At 36.6% G+C, this 14,779-nt stretch overlaps 1 protein-coding gene and 1 long non-coding RNA gene across 3 annotated transcripts in view; one reads left to right on the top strand and one right to left on the bottom strand.

Moving 5' to 3' along the window:
- Positions 1-3,031: 3,031 nt before the first annotated feature.
- Positions 3,032-9,997, bottom strand: LOC133081342 (uncharacterized). The gene is made up of 3 exons (XR_009698781.1): positions 9,795-9,997; positions 8,515-8,594; positions 3,032-3,096 (listed from the first exon to the last, which is right to left on the bottom strand). It is a non-coding gene; the product is annotated as an uncharacterized LOC133081342 (long non-coding RNA).
- LRP2BP (LRP2 binding protein) overlaps positions 8,240-14,779 on the top strand; it is a 28,344-nt gene continuing 21,804 nt past the window's right edge. The window contains exons 1-3 of one of the 2 annotated variants that reach the window (XM_061177446.1): positions 8,240-8,360; positions 9,091-9,203; positions 11,859-11,972. In XM_061177446.1, the coding sequence (XP_061033429.1) occupies positions 8,255-8,360; positions 9,091-9,203; positions 11,859-11,972 (333 nt within the window). In that variant the 5' untranslated portion in view covers positions 8,240-8,254. The remainder of the gene's footprint in view (positions 8,361-9,090; positions 9,204-11,858; positions 11,973-14,779) is intronic. The other variant, XM_061177447.1, reaches the window with a different exon arrangement.

Raw genomic sequence — 14,779 nt, 5'->3', positions numbered from 1 at the left:
ACTTTTTTTTTCGGGTTAATCTAGCTAAAAGCTAAAGCTCCAGCCATACATTTGTTTTTCCTAACATCTTCAGCGATTCCCTTCTATCTGCTGATACCTTTGAGAGCAGGACTGAAAGATAGTTTGTTATTATGCTTGTAGAGGACAAGCTCATTGCCCTGTGAAGACAGGTGGCCTTTTCTAATTTTGGTTACGGTTTATTGTTTATTTTGTAATAAGAGCCATAAAATAATTTTGCAGTAATTCATATTACTAGACTTATGCAGTGATCCAAGGTGTCGACTGAGAGAAAAATGCACAACATGAGAGGTGTGAGTTAAGGTTTATTCAGGGTCTTACTGAGGACTGTAGCCCCAGAGACAGCCTTCGGATAGCTCTGAGGACCTGCTCCAGAGAGGTGGGGGGAGGCTAGTTTATATGTGATTTTGTTGTTGTTGTTAGGGAATACGTGCAGTCAGATGTATCTTGGTAAAAGATCACTGCTCGTCACAAAGAACAGATATCCCAAGTTAATGATTATAGGGCTTTTCTATGTATGGGAAGCGGGGTTCATTAAAACTCTTCATGAAATGCATCTAAGGGCCTGTTTGTCCAAAGCACAGAGCCTCCCGTTTTCATCTTTAAATTTCCTTTGTCTGAAGCACAGAGTGCCCATCCTGTTATCACCTTAATCTCTTCATCTGAAGCATCCAGTGCCCTATTGTTCAGCGGCTGCAGCAGGTTAATCTCTGAAGACTTGGATGGTGAGCAAAATGCTCTTTGCTCTTTTATTTGCAAAGGGGTAGTTTTAAACGTCTTTGTTTATATGCATACTCGAACATAAACGTGTATATGTATTTATGTTCAAACACATATATAGAATCGTACTTGTGTTCTTTTTTTTTAATATTTAAACTATTCACAGTACCTTTTTATGCTATTTAAAGAATGTCAGAGATACATGAGAGCACATGTCCATACTGCCAATTTTCCTTTTCTCATGTTTTTCAATTAGGTAAGTACTGTTTTTCAAAGCATATAATAAAGCTTCAAATTTGCACAGATGTTCATTTTCAGGATTTCCTAACTAATACAAGATATTATCAAAGAAGTTCCTAGAGTTCTAAACATATGTTTTGCAGTCAACATATTATACAGTGGGATATGTGTGTGATGCATGCGCCTCCACATTACATCCTTCCTCTTGAAAACAAGATTCTGTTCAGCATGCATTAAATCTGGTAATTATTGTTAACTCCCTGTGACATATTTAAATTTCACAAGGAAAGGGAATGTTGTGAGGAGTTGTTAAAGCTTTTGTCCCTTTAATCACTGCATAGTTGTCCATTGCTCATAATGTTTCCAAAAAATTCTTTATATCTCTGGTAAGTATTTGGTTTAGTCTTAAAAATGGGCCTGAAAGCCGTCTAAAAACTGAACAAAGCTGGTAGAGTACAAAAATATACAGAATAAATACATTTGGGGGACAATATCTTACTGGCAAGTAACGAGATTTTACTGAACATGTAGCAAGTGGGATCAGTTTTCTAAAGTGGAAGATGGTCTAAGATGCATATTCAACAGTCGCTCTTCCAAGCATTGCTGATTCTACTTATGTTTAATTTGCTGGTAAATGTGTTTGAACTAATCAAATGTAATTCTGCCTTCACTGGCATGTGCAGTCAGGAAAACCATGTATGATCCTTGTATGATTGTAAAAGCTAAAGATTTCCCACAAATAAATTTTTCTTGTGCCTTATTATATAAACCCTTCTAGCCTTGCTTACTCAAACTTCTTGGAGAAGGTGATAAATTATATAGTTATTATAAACAACTGCTGCTCCAGGATATTGTGGCACAAAGGATAGATAGATATTTAGATAGACAGATAGATAGATGGAAGGGAGGGAGGGAGGGAAGGGAAGGGAAGGAGAGAAGGAGTGAAAAGGCAACTCTTCTTTACAAAAGAATTCCAAATACTTCATGTAGACACTCCCCACTCCAGGAAATAGAGATTAATCCTCTCCCCACACTGTCCCCTTGAGTGTGGGCTATGCATAATGACTTGCTTCTGAAGAGTAAGAGTACAGGAAGGGGGGAAGGTAACTTTACAGTGGAGAAACCTGTGAAACACTACCCTGGCCAGGTATTTGTTAATATTATCAGTGATAAGTCATGATGATAGCATGCACCCCTGATATGATGTGTTGAGAAGAATACTTCATCTCTGCATCTTCCCAAAAGTCCATAACCCAAGTCTAACCATGAGTAAAATATCAGGTAAACCCAGATTGGGAGACATTGTACAGGATATCTGGCCAGTACAAAACTGTCAAAGTTATTAAAAAAACAAGGAAAACCTGAGAATCTGTCATAGACCAGAGGAGGCTAAGGAGACATGATGACGTGTGATAACCTGGATGGGATCCTGGAACAGAAAGAAAATTACAATAGTCCCCCGTTATCCACATTTTCAATTTCTGTGGTTTCAGACCAACCATGGTCTGAAAATATTAAATGGAAAATTACAGAAATAAACAATTCATAAATTTTAAATTGCATGCCGCCCTGAGTAGCATGATGAAATCTCACTCCATCCCTCCTGGGAGGGGAATCATCCCTTTGTCCAGGTTAGTCACCTAGTAGCCATCTGAGTTATCAGATTTACTGGGTTACTGTGTTCAAGTAACGCTTATTTACTTAATAATGGCCCCAAAGCGCAAGAGTAGTGATGCTGGCAATTTAGATATGCCAAAGAAGTTATAAAGTCCTTCCTTTAAGTAAAAAGGTGAAAATTCTTTTTTTTTTTTCTTTTTTAAATTATTTATTTATTTATTTATTTATTTTTGGCTGTGTTGGGTCTTCGTTTCTGTGCGAGGGCTTTCTCTAGTTGCGGCAAGTGGGGGCCACTCTTCATCGCGGTGCGCGGGCCTCTCACTATCGTGGCCTCTCTTGTTGTGGAGCACAGGCTCCAGACGCGCAGGCTCAGTAGTTGTGGCTCACGGGCCCAGCTGCTCCGTGGCATGTGGGATCTTCCCAGACCAGGGCTCGAACCCGTGTCCCCTGCATTAGCAGGCAGACTTTCAACCACTGCGCCACCAGGGAAGCCCGAAAATTCTTGATGTAATAAGGAAAGATAAGAAATCAAACACTGAGGTTGTTGAGATCTACAGTAAGAACAAATCTTCTATTTGTGAAATTGTGAAGAAGGAAAAAGAAATTTATGCTAGTTTTGCTGTTGCACCTCAAACTGCAAAAGTTACACTTAGTTAATTTTCTAGATTTAGTAATGACAGAAGATACCTAAACCAGTATGAAGCTAGTTTTAATAAAACAAGGAACGAAAAATCTCACAATTTCTCACAACTTTATTACTTAATTTTTTATTCTGATCACTATTTAATTTTTTATTCTGATTAACCAATACACTTTAGCTCCTCTGTAAAACACACTGCCGGTTGCATTGATCACTGGGAGATCTTATCAGGCTGTTCTCTAGAATACTCAGTTACTTGGGATCACATCGGTTTGAATTTTTTTCTACACTATAAGGATTATTATAATATGTAATATAATTAAATATTATATAACTGGTGAGATATGGGTGAGAAGTGAGAGCTATAATTTTTAAGAAGACTAAATTGAATGCTTTCAGATTCCTCAAGTAGCTAAGGAAAATGCTTTCAAAGTAGGTGAGGCTAAATCAACTGTAAAGGATGGGTAGAAATAGTTCTACCCTCAAATTGTTCCACAGGCATTTTTCAATTCATATTCCATTTTAAAGAAACATAATCTGGAATTTGTATGCATATGGTTTATGCAAGAAAGACAGTTCTGAACTCTCACATTCATCCTCTATTTAAAGAAATAGCTTCTGACCCTAAGTGAAAAGGTGGGAAAATAACTATATATTTACATATTTTAAGTTAAAATATATATCATATGTTTGTATACTCACATTAATTTCCACCTTGATTGTTTAATTGATAAACTACAAGTCCCAATAATACCAGATAAGAGGGCTCTTACTGCATTGATTGTGCAACCTATTTCTTTCATTTAGGAAACAGAGAGTAGCTGAATATATAGAATACCTTCAGAAAAAGCATGCGTTATATTTTTTGTGTAGACCAGAACTAATTGATATATTTGATATATAATTTATCTAGTGTAGAAAGTGGAAACTCATTTTCTTACAGTAACTCAGATTTGTCAAAATTTGTTAACATCCTACTCAAATTAATCTTTGTCCCTAAGAGGAGAAAATAGATAGATAAAATGTTGGTTTTACTAATCAAGTAATAATTAAAACAACTAAATAACAGTAATATATGATGTCAAGATAAGTTCTACTCAAAGCATGTATCTAATATTCTACATTTTCCAGCTACTTTAACTAATGTATAATTTTTAAGTAAAACAACTGAGTTTCAAACTTTTGACACATTTTCCCAAATTATCTAATAAATCATTTTTATTATCCAATTATTTTACGCAGGTGCCATTGATAAATTTCTTATTACATGCTTAATGTTTTTTAAGAACTAAGTAACCAAAATACTTCGAGAATTAGGTCTGTAAATTGGTGCATCCACTATGGAAAGCAGTATCTATCGCTCTTCCTCAAAGAATTCAAAATAGAACTACCATATGATTCAGCAGTCCACTTCTGGGCATATAGCCAAAGGATTTGAAATTAGAATCTCAAAGAGAGAGTTTTCCCTCCACATTCACTGTGGCATTATTCACAGTAGCCAAGACATGGAAGCAACCTAAATGCCTGTCCCTGAATGAGAAGATAATGTGGTAGCTACGTAAATGGAATATTATTTAGCCTTAGAACCTGGAGGACATTATGCAAACTGAAATAAGCCAGACACAGAAGAACAAATATAACATGATCCTACTTATATGAGGGATCTAAAATAGACTCATAGAAGCAGAGAGTAGAATGGTGGTTACTAGGGGTTTGGGGGGGGCGGAATGAGGAGGTGGTGGGCAGAGGGTATACAGTTTCAGTTATGCAAGTCCTAGAGATCTGCTGTACAGCCCAGTGCTTACAGTTACCAGTATTGTGTTGTATGCTTAAAATTTTGCTAAGAGGGTAGATCTTATGCTTAGTGTTCAAATAAATTAAATGGGAAGAAACTTTTGGAGATGATGAATATACTTAGCATTGATTGTGGTGATGGTTTCATGGGTATATATTTACGTCCAACCCCATCAAGTTGTATACATTAAATATACACAGCTTTTTATATGTCAATCACACCTCAAAGTGATTTTTTAAAAAGAAAAAAATTACAAGAAAAGATTTGGGAATATTTTTTAAAAATGGACTTCATCAAATTAAAAAAAAAAATCGAGGGATCAAAAGAAACAAGAAAGTGAAAAGACCCTATAGAATGGGAGAAAATATTTGCAAATTATCTACCTGATAAGAGTCTAGTATCTAGAATATATAAAGAATGTTTATAACTCAGCAATAAAAAGACAACCCAACTACAAAATGGGCAAAGGATTAACATCGCTCCGAAGAAGATAAACAGGTGGCCAATAAGCACATGAAAAGAGTCTCAACATCATTTTTCATTATGGAAATGCAAATCAGAACCACAAGATACCACTTCACATCCACTAGGATGGCTATTATCAGAAAGATGAACAATAACCCGTGTCGGTGAGGATGTGGAACCCTCACACATTGCTGGTGGAAAAGCAAAAAGCCACTTTGGAAAACAGTTTGGCAATTTCTCAAAATCTTAAACATAGAATTACCATGTGACCCAGCAATCCCCCTCCTAGGTTTATACCCAAACGAATTGAAAACCTATGTCTACACAAAAACAAGTACATGAAAACTACCAGCATTATTCATGATAGCCAAAAGCTAGAAACAACTCAAATGTTCATCAGATGATGAACAGATTTTTTTAACTGTGGTATATCCGTATAATGAAATATTATTCAGCCAAAAATAGGAACGAAGTACTGATACATGCTACAACATGCACGAACCTTGTAAACATTATGTAAAAGAAGCCAGACACAAAAGGCCACATACTGTATGATTCCATTTATATGGAATATGCAGAATAGACAAATCTGTAGAGACAGAAGGTTGATTAGTGATTGCTAGGGGCTGAAGGGAGGGCAAGATTGGGGAGTGACTGCTACTTTCTACAGGGTTTCTTTTGGAGTGATGAAGATGTTCCAGAATTAGATATTGGTGGTGGTTGCACAACCTTAAGCAGTTAACATTCACAGCACTGGAGACAGGGCACTAACTAGTAAAGAGGGTCTGGGAAGGTCACCGTCAGTGTCTACTACACCTGCCCTTCCTTTTAAAATCATATATTTCTTTCAGATTTTACATCATCGATTAAGGTCTATAATTTCTATTATAGCATTTTCTAAATTCACTGCATGCTATGCAAATACTTGTCAAGTTTCAAATTATAATTTTATATCTTATCCCAAGATTTGGCAGAAATAAACATATACTCTTGCTGTTTAAAATCTTCTCTTAGTTCTCATTTTCTGAAATTAAAAAGTACTGAATTTTAGCTTACCCTCTTATGGGAGTCCTGCCATTTTAAACAATCATGTTAGCTCTGGTTTTTGGAGAACAGTATGGAATAATGATGAAGTACACAGGCGCTCTGGCATCCCAGCTGTCCCACCTCCCAGCCCTGTGATCTGAGGCAAGTTGCTTAACTTCTTCACTGGTGCCTCAGTTTCCTCCCACATTAAGTGGGCCTCATAATAGCCCGTATTTCATAAAGTTTTGTAGGAGTTAGTACCTGTAAAGCACTTAGAACAAAGAACAAATCCTGGCCTATAGTAAGAGCTCAATAAATCTTTGCTTATATTTTCTAGGTCCTCCCCAAATCTTCTTTTAAGCTACAGCAACAGAAACCCTGTGGAGTATTGTACCCACAGAAGGCAACGTGAGTTTAAATGGATTTTGCTTTCTGATTTGTTTCTTTTCTGATGACCTTCCTGAATGTGTCAACTTTTTTCTTAGCCTTTTTGGAGACAGTAGCACCTGGGCTTAAGTCTTCAGTGAAATAAAAACTTCTATAACCAGTTTCTGAGTAAACTGATGGTGCTATGGACATCATCCTATTTGGATTGTCTTTCTTCTAAATACTTCACCTAATATTGCTTCACCCTAAAGTTCATTGGAAGCTTTTATATTTACTAGTGCAACCATAGATTTTTGGAATCCTATAATCAAAGAATTTTACATATCTACGGACAGACGTTTTGAAATCCTCTAGTTCAAACTACTTATAGTCTGAACTACAGATGAGGAAATTGACTCTTAAGAAGATTATATGACTCTTCCAAAATCACAGATACTTCGGTGATTTTTTCTCTCTGGTATACTGAATTATCTCCCTTTTCTGTACTTCATTCTCATTAATGAAGCAATTTATTGTCCAAAATAGTATCATAAAATTGTATAAATTCTGCTTTCCAATAATACTAAAGGTCTGTTGAGTTCTCTTCACCACCAATCAGGAACCTTTACTGGAAGCTTGTTCCTGATTGGTGAAAGCCTGCTGTAACAGTGGAACTCCAAGGAGTAAACAAAACAGCATAGCAACAACTGAGTTTGCTGTCTCACTACCCTCAGCCTAGGCCAACCTGGACTCCTTCATCCCAGATGAGGTGGCCTCTACATTTTATATGGAGGCTCTGATTTTCCATTCAACTGTGATCCACCTTATAACATGGCAATCCAATACAGACAGGAAGATAAAACTGAACAACACAGCTAAAATAAAGTGTATTCCCAGGTAAAAGAGACAAATGCTTTCATTTAAAATGGATTAGTTTGATGAGCTTCAGTTACAAGGCAACAGGAAGGTACCAGTGCACAGGAACTGTATCTACGGGCAGTGTCACCAATTCCTACTAGTGGCAGCAGCTGTGGTGGGTGACGTGACTCACTGGAGTGTGTGATCTCATAGCCAGAAAGGATTTGCAAACAGCTCTGATCATTAATCCCGTGCTGTGGAAACAGACATGGAGGAGTGCTGTGCTTCTCATAGCTATGGAGGGTCCTGGTTTCCTAAGAAGGAATGTTCCCATTCCAGAGCTGGTAGTTTGGTGACCTATCCCTAGGCGATGAGGGGAAGATGCTTTTTATAATGACTGCCAAGTTGGAGTGGAGTCTCTTTTTGCATTTTTCTGGAGGAAGATATTTCTACCATATTATTTTTTAATATAATTTTTTAATTTACAGAATACCCACTGTGGAGACAGGATGAAATTGACCAGTGAAAAGTTGCCCAAGAACCCCTTTTATACTTCTCTATCCCACTATGCTGCTAAGAACCAAAAACTCTTCCAATGGAGAAAGGAAAAGACTGGTACAAATCCTGATAATATTTTCACTAAAAGTTAATTATGTACACCAGAGCAAAAGAGACAAGAAATATGAGTCTTATTGCTGGAAAGAAAGTGGTTAAGTTTACAGTCCTTTCTAGCTTTTCTGTAAGAATCTGTGAAATTGCTTGAACCTACCTGGTAGCAAATCATCAGTGAAGAAGTTTCATAATGAGATCCTGATCCTGATTTTACTTTCAGGACTTTAGGACACCCTTCTGGAAAAGAGAAGCCAGATGTCAGTTCTGATAAAGAGAACAGTACCATACTTTACTTGAAATTAGCATTTAAAGCTACCATTTTTTTCTACAGACTTTAAAAAATTAAATTGGGGATGGTTAGTTCATCTAGTTAGAGTAGTTCTAATTAAGGCTCAAATTAAGAATTTCACTCACCCACAGGCCAGCTTTGTCTAAAGAATTCCACATAGACTGCATTGCTAGAGCTCCTGCCTAGCAGGAAAGAGGGTTAGTTTGACAACCAGCCAATATATTTCTTAATTATATAAGGCACAATGTCAGGTATTGTGATAGTGCTTTCTTTTTTTAAGGTAGTGCTTTTTCCTTGAACTAAGGAGGTCAGTTTTAGGAATGAGAACTAGGAAGGAAACTAGTATAAACAGTGTCAGATGAATTCTATTTAATTTATTACTTTAAGAGAGAAAATTCATATTGTATGGATAAAGATGGAATTCTTTACTTTTTAAAAAATCAGATCATTACAGCCATGCTAGTTTGGTGGATAAGGCATTGCACCTCTTGAAGGAAAGAATAAGAAGAGGGGATACTCTGGCATATTTCCTACGAGGTCAACTGTATTTTGAAGAGGTATCATTTTTTGTTGATTTGTTTTCATATCAAGCTGCTGTTAGATCTTCATAGCACAATTTCCTATAGAGTTCCTTACATTGTTAAACCAGGGAAATTCTGTCAAATTCCATAGATTATGGTTGTGGATTTAAGTATGATACATTGGTCCCAGCTTATGGAGATATTCAACCTTTCTCCATAAAAGTCATTCTAATTAATGTCATTTATAGGAGTCATTTTGGTATGAAATCCATTTTCACATGATAAATTAAAAATCTAATTTTTATATTTTGCCCAATATATTCAACATCATTTATAAAATATTTTCATTTTATTAACAATTAAAAATCCTGATTCTTATCTAGTACTTAAAGGCAGCTTTGTATGTTCCTATATGGAGTAAGGAGGGAATTTCCCTCTTTATCCACATTATGCTGAGGTTTGCAAAGTAGGTCTAGGAGGACCTTTGCAAACTATCACTCCAACTTCAGCAATATAGCTTCAGTTGTTCACTGAACCCCAAGGGAAGATGCGAAAAGGGACCAGCTGTCCCCAACCCCTCACTATCCACTGAATGTTTGGGCAGCTGTTCACCTATATCCCACTTACTTATCTTTTGATGGCTCCTTCATTCATTCTGGCAACAAATATTTGTTGAGGACTCATAATGCACCTGTCACTGTGAGAATCACGTAGCATAATGGTTCAGAGAATGATCTTTCAGCTTTGGGCATAGGTTCAAATACGGTTCCATTGCTTGGTAACTGTATCCTTGGGCACAAATGCTTAACCTCTTGGTGCCTCAGTTTCCTCATCTGTAAAAGGGCGTAATAATATGCATTTCATAGAGCTATTATGAGAGTATATTAATCGTAAAAATACTAACAGGGCCTGGCACCTAGTAAGTGCTTTATAAGTATTTGCTACTATTATGCTAGGTACTAGCTATACAGTGATGAGGGAGTTAGAATGTCCCCATTTCATAGAGCTTACAGTCTAGAGGAAGAAAATAAATTAATATATAATTAAAAATAAGTTAAAGTAGTATGAAAGAAATTAACTGGATACTCTGATAGAGAATAACTTAGGGATAGGGCGGAAATACCTGTTGTTGAAACTAAAACTTGAAGACAAGGAAACAGGCAATGCAAACAGCCATAGGGAAGTGCATTCCAGGTAGAAGGGAGAACAAATGCAACGTTTCTGAGATGAGGAAGAGTTTGGTGAGCTCTAGGAATTAAGAGACCAATGTCATAGTCAGCAAGGCAGAGAATGGCTCTAGATAAGCCTTGTTTAAAATGTAGTGAGAAGCCATTGAAGTGTTTTGAGACTGTGATGAATGGATTGGAAGGGAAGCATAGAACCAAGACCAGTTTAGGGGAAAATTATACTAGTTGGGGCAAGAGGGGATGGTGATCTTGACCCAGCAGTGGAGCTGGGTCCTGGATTTACTTTGGAGATACAAGTAATGGCATCATGGACTGAAAAATAGAGAAGTGGGGAGGAGTGAGTTTTGAGGGAACCATCAGGAGTTCAGTTTTTGGACATTTTATGTTTGAGATTCCCCTTAGTCATCCAAGTATACATGTTTCAAAGTAGAAACTACATGTAAGACTCTAGATCTCAAAGGAGAAGTCTGAGCTTAAAGTATATATCTGAGATTTTCCAGCATGTATATGGTATTTAAAATCATGAAAAACTAAAAGGACTTCCTTTCTCTTCCTCTGTATAGAGTATTCTAAGTTTTCCAGCCCTCTTATATGTTGGCCAAACATTAGCCAGAAAGGAGAATGAATCTTTACAACTCAGTCATTTACTCATTGTTATGTGTTCTTTAAGATAAATATTTGTTAGCATTTTGGTACAGTTTTTATTAATTTTATCAGTTTGTTGATTAATTACAGTTTATGAAAAGAGAAATTCAATTGTTCCTGTGTTTTCCAAAAGTTGCTTTTCTCTGGCCTGCTCTTCCTAGTAATGACCTTCCAACTCAGAGACTCTCTTTCCACTGTTACAAATGATTTATTCTTTAGCGTAAGGCATTTTCCATGGTGGATTAAGACATAAGCCCCATTTTTGTTCCTTACACTTCATCGTATTTGTTATTATATCCTATAACGCTGAGGAGCCTTAAATGAATGACATATGACACGTAGGTTTTTATAGGAAGTATGGTAGAAAGATAATTTTGGAGAATCACATGTTTGTTTTTCTGTGTCTTCTCCCTAGCTAGAAAATGGCAACACTGGAAGAGCCATATCATAGTGGGTATTTAGTAGTAGCGGATATCCTGATGTTTATCTTTTCTCAGAGTCTTTGGCCCCAGCTCTGAATTTCTCAGACTCCAGGAGTAGCGGGTGATATGGCAGGCTGGAATGAGCAGAGGGCTAGGCTATCATTTAGAGAGCGGTTTGGCAATAGCCAAGAGTAGAGTGAAAGCCAAAGAGAGTCTGACCCAGGTTCCTCCTGGTCAGTTCCCTCAGTTGCCATATTTAGGTTTATTTTATTGATTTTATAGTGTGTTGATTGTTGTCAATAGCTTACTTGCAAATTCCATAAATTTGTTGCTGTCTTTTATTTGGTGCTGCTAGCTAGATTTAGGTGGGAACTAAGTATTTGGGATTACTTTAAGGTAATAATGAAAATAATTCAGTATTTCCTGGGAGCTTACAGGGATGGTATGAAGAAGCATTAGAACAGTTTGAAGAAATCAAGGAAAAGGATCATCAGGCAACTTACCAGCTAGGAGTGATGTATTATGATGGCCTGGGGATGACTGCAGATGCTGTAAGTTATTGTTTTGTTCACAGTGTTTAAGATTTCATTGTTTATGGATTATTTGATACATTTAAAATTATATTTTAATAATATATTTCTATACTTATACTTAAATAATTATCTATCCTTTCAGCATTTAAAGGATAGCACTAGTCATTTTTACATTTATGTAAAAAACAAATTTCTTTTTGCCCCTCTCCTTGCTACTATTAGCCATCAATAACATTTTTGCTTTAAAATGTTTTCCTTTGTTTTTGAAAGTTACTTCAAAGCTACATGAACATGGAGAAAAGTTAGAAAATAAGCAAAAATAAGATCACTCCAAATTTTACTATCAAATATGAACTTTGTTATTATTTTAGAGTATATTCTTCCGTGTATTGACCTATGCAAAAAAAAAGATAAGCTGAAACCAGAATGTGTTCATTAGACAGTCACACTTGCCATGAAACTTCTTAAGCCTCTCTCTAGAATGCAAATTTTTCTGAAAAATTGGTTTTATACTTATTCGTGCTTTCTAACTCAATGGTCCCCTATTTCTATTTAAATGGTATCATGACTGTACCATCACCCAAGTTATAGGATTATTTAACATGGAATTTAGAAATAGGTCCTTGGAAAATGGTAATAACAGTAGGACAATATTCATAACTATATCTTTTTAAAACTTTTAAACAATCTAACCAGAAAGAATTTACATAAACAAAAAGAATCAACAATTTGAATTTACCAAAGATATAATAATAATATCAGTGAAAAATATTTGCTGCACAAAAATAGAATAAAGCAGAAAGCAATAAAATGCTTAATTTCTGACAGGGCCTAACCAGAAGAAATACAATAGAAATTAGATGACAATTGAACTCTAGTCTCAAAAAGTTAAGAAAACACATTTTGTCAATCAAACATGAGAAGACTGGGGAACAAACTGCAATGAAACAACTTAAACTTGTGGAAACAAATCTTTAAAAATTTTACTTTCAAAAAATAGAATTTATACTGAATACATCTACCAAAACTAACACATATTCCCTAATACCATTTAATACCCAGTTTATATTCAAAATTCTCAAATTGTCCCAAAGTAGTCTTTCAAGCCAGCATTCAGTCAGAGACCACCCAATGCATTGAGTTGTAATATCTGCAAGTTTCTTTAATCTAGACTAATTCTCTCTCCTGCCTTTTTTCCATAATATTGACTTTATTAGAAGTGACACTTATATGGTACTTAAGCAGAAAAATGTCTTCTTTTGTAGTGCATACTGAAATATTTACGGGTGAAGTGTCCTGATATTTTCATATTGGCATGTAACTTGAAACAAGTCACCAAAAAAAATAGATGAAGCAAATATAGCAAAATGTTACTACTGACAATCTATGTGGTAGTTATGCAAATTTTTATGTAATATTCTTTCTACTTTTCTGTATGCCATTCTAAGATCTTCTGTATTCTCAGCCTTTTTCTCAGACTACTTCCTTCACTTCCTTGCCTTATCAGAAACTTGGTTGTCCCACAAGCAGCCCTCTTTAGAGGAGGGCTCTCCTTACAACCTCCCAAAGTACCATAGTGCTCAAAGGTAGAGCTGGTATTATTTTCATTTCCCAATTCACTTTCTAGCTATTATTTCTCCTCCACCTCAGGCACAAAGTGTACCTACTTTGAAGTTCATACCAACTCATTGCTTTCCTAGTTCTATCAATTTCCTGGTTGTTGGTGATTTTCTAACGTTAACCTGAAGACTTTGGCTCTGGGATTAGTTTTCTTCCCTGTGTCATTCCACCATTTTATCTGATACTTGAATGAAGACCTGAGCAGCAAGAAGGAGCAATATATAGATGTAGGTGAATCACACTCCAGGCAGAGGAAATAGCTCGTGTTCAGGCCTGAGGAAGGATGGTACAGCTGGAATACAGTCAAAACAGTGAAACAGGGACCAAACCACATGGAACTTGGCAAACTACGGCCAAATGGATTGTATACTCAATGCAGTGTGAAGACACCAAAAGGGAGTGCAATTAATATGATTAACATTTTTAAAGATCATTTTGTCTGTTGTGTGGAGAATGGATTGAATGGAGGCAGGAGTAGAAGCAGGAAGTCCAGTGAGGAAGCCACTGCAATAGTTCAGATAAAATAGCAGCTTTAACTGAAATTATAGTGGTGGGAATAGAGAAAAGTGGACAGTTCTAGGATATGCTCTTAAGAGGATACAGGACTTTCTGATGGATTGGGAGAGGGGCAGAGATAAGGGGAGGAATCAAGGATGATTCCTACTTTTTGTCCTGAGTGGATGATGTTGCCATTTAATAACAATGGGGTGACTGAGGGAGAAGCACGGTTGGGGTACAGGAGGAAAAGCGAAACATTTATGTTTGAATGTTTCATTTGAAGTACCTGTTAAGACACCTAAGTAGAGATGTCAGGTAGAGAGTCTGGAGCTCAACGGTGCCGTCAGGACTAGAGAAATCAGTAGGGGGCTATCTGTGGAGCAGTGTGAGTTACAGCACCAGATTGGATAAGATTGTTGAATGAGTGAGTATCATAGACAAGAGCCGAAGGTCAAGGCCAGGGACTGGAAGCCCTCCAATATTTCATGGTCATAACGGAAGGAATAGCTAGCCAGCAAAGGAGAATGAGAAGGAGACAGGGAGGACAGAGGAAAACGAGGACTGTGTGGTGATCTGAAAGTCAAACGATGAAACTGTTTCAAGAAGGAGGGAGTGATCATCTGTCTCAGATTCTGCTGAGAGGTGAGTAGAATGAAAACTGAGCACTTACTATCAGACATACTAAGATGAATTTCACTGGAGATCTT

Source organism: Eubalaena glacialis, chromosome 20 (assembly GCF_028564815.1).
Source record: "Eubalaena glacialis isolate mEubGla1 chromosome 20, mEubGla1.1.hap2.+ XY, whole genome shotgun sequence".
NCBI lineage: Eukaryota > Metazoa > Chordata > Mammalia > Artiodactyla > Balaenidae > Eubalaena > Eubalaena glacialis.
The sequence above is the reverse complement of the archived record's forward strand: the minus strand, read 5'-3'. Positions and strand labels throughout refer to the sequence as shown.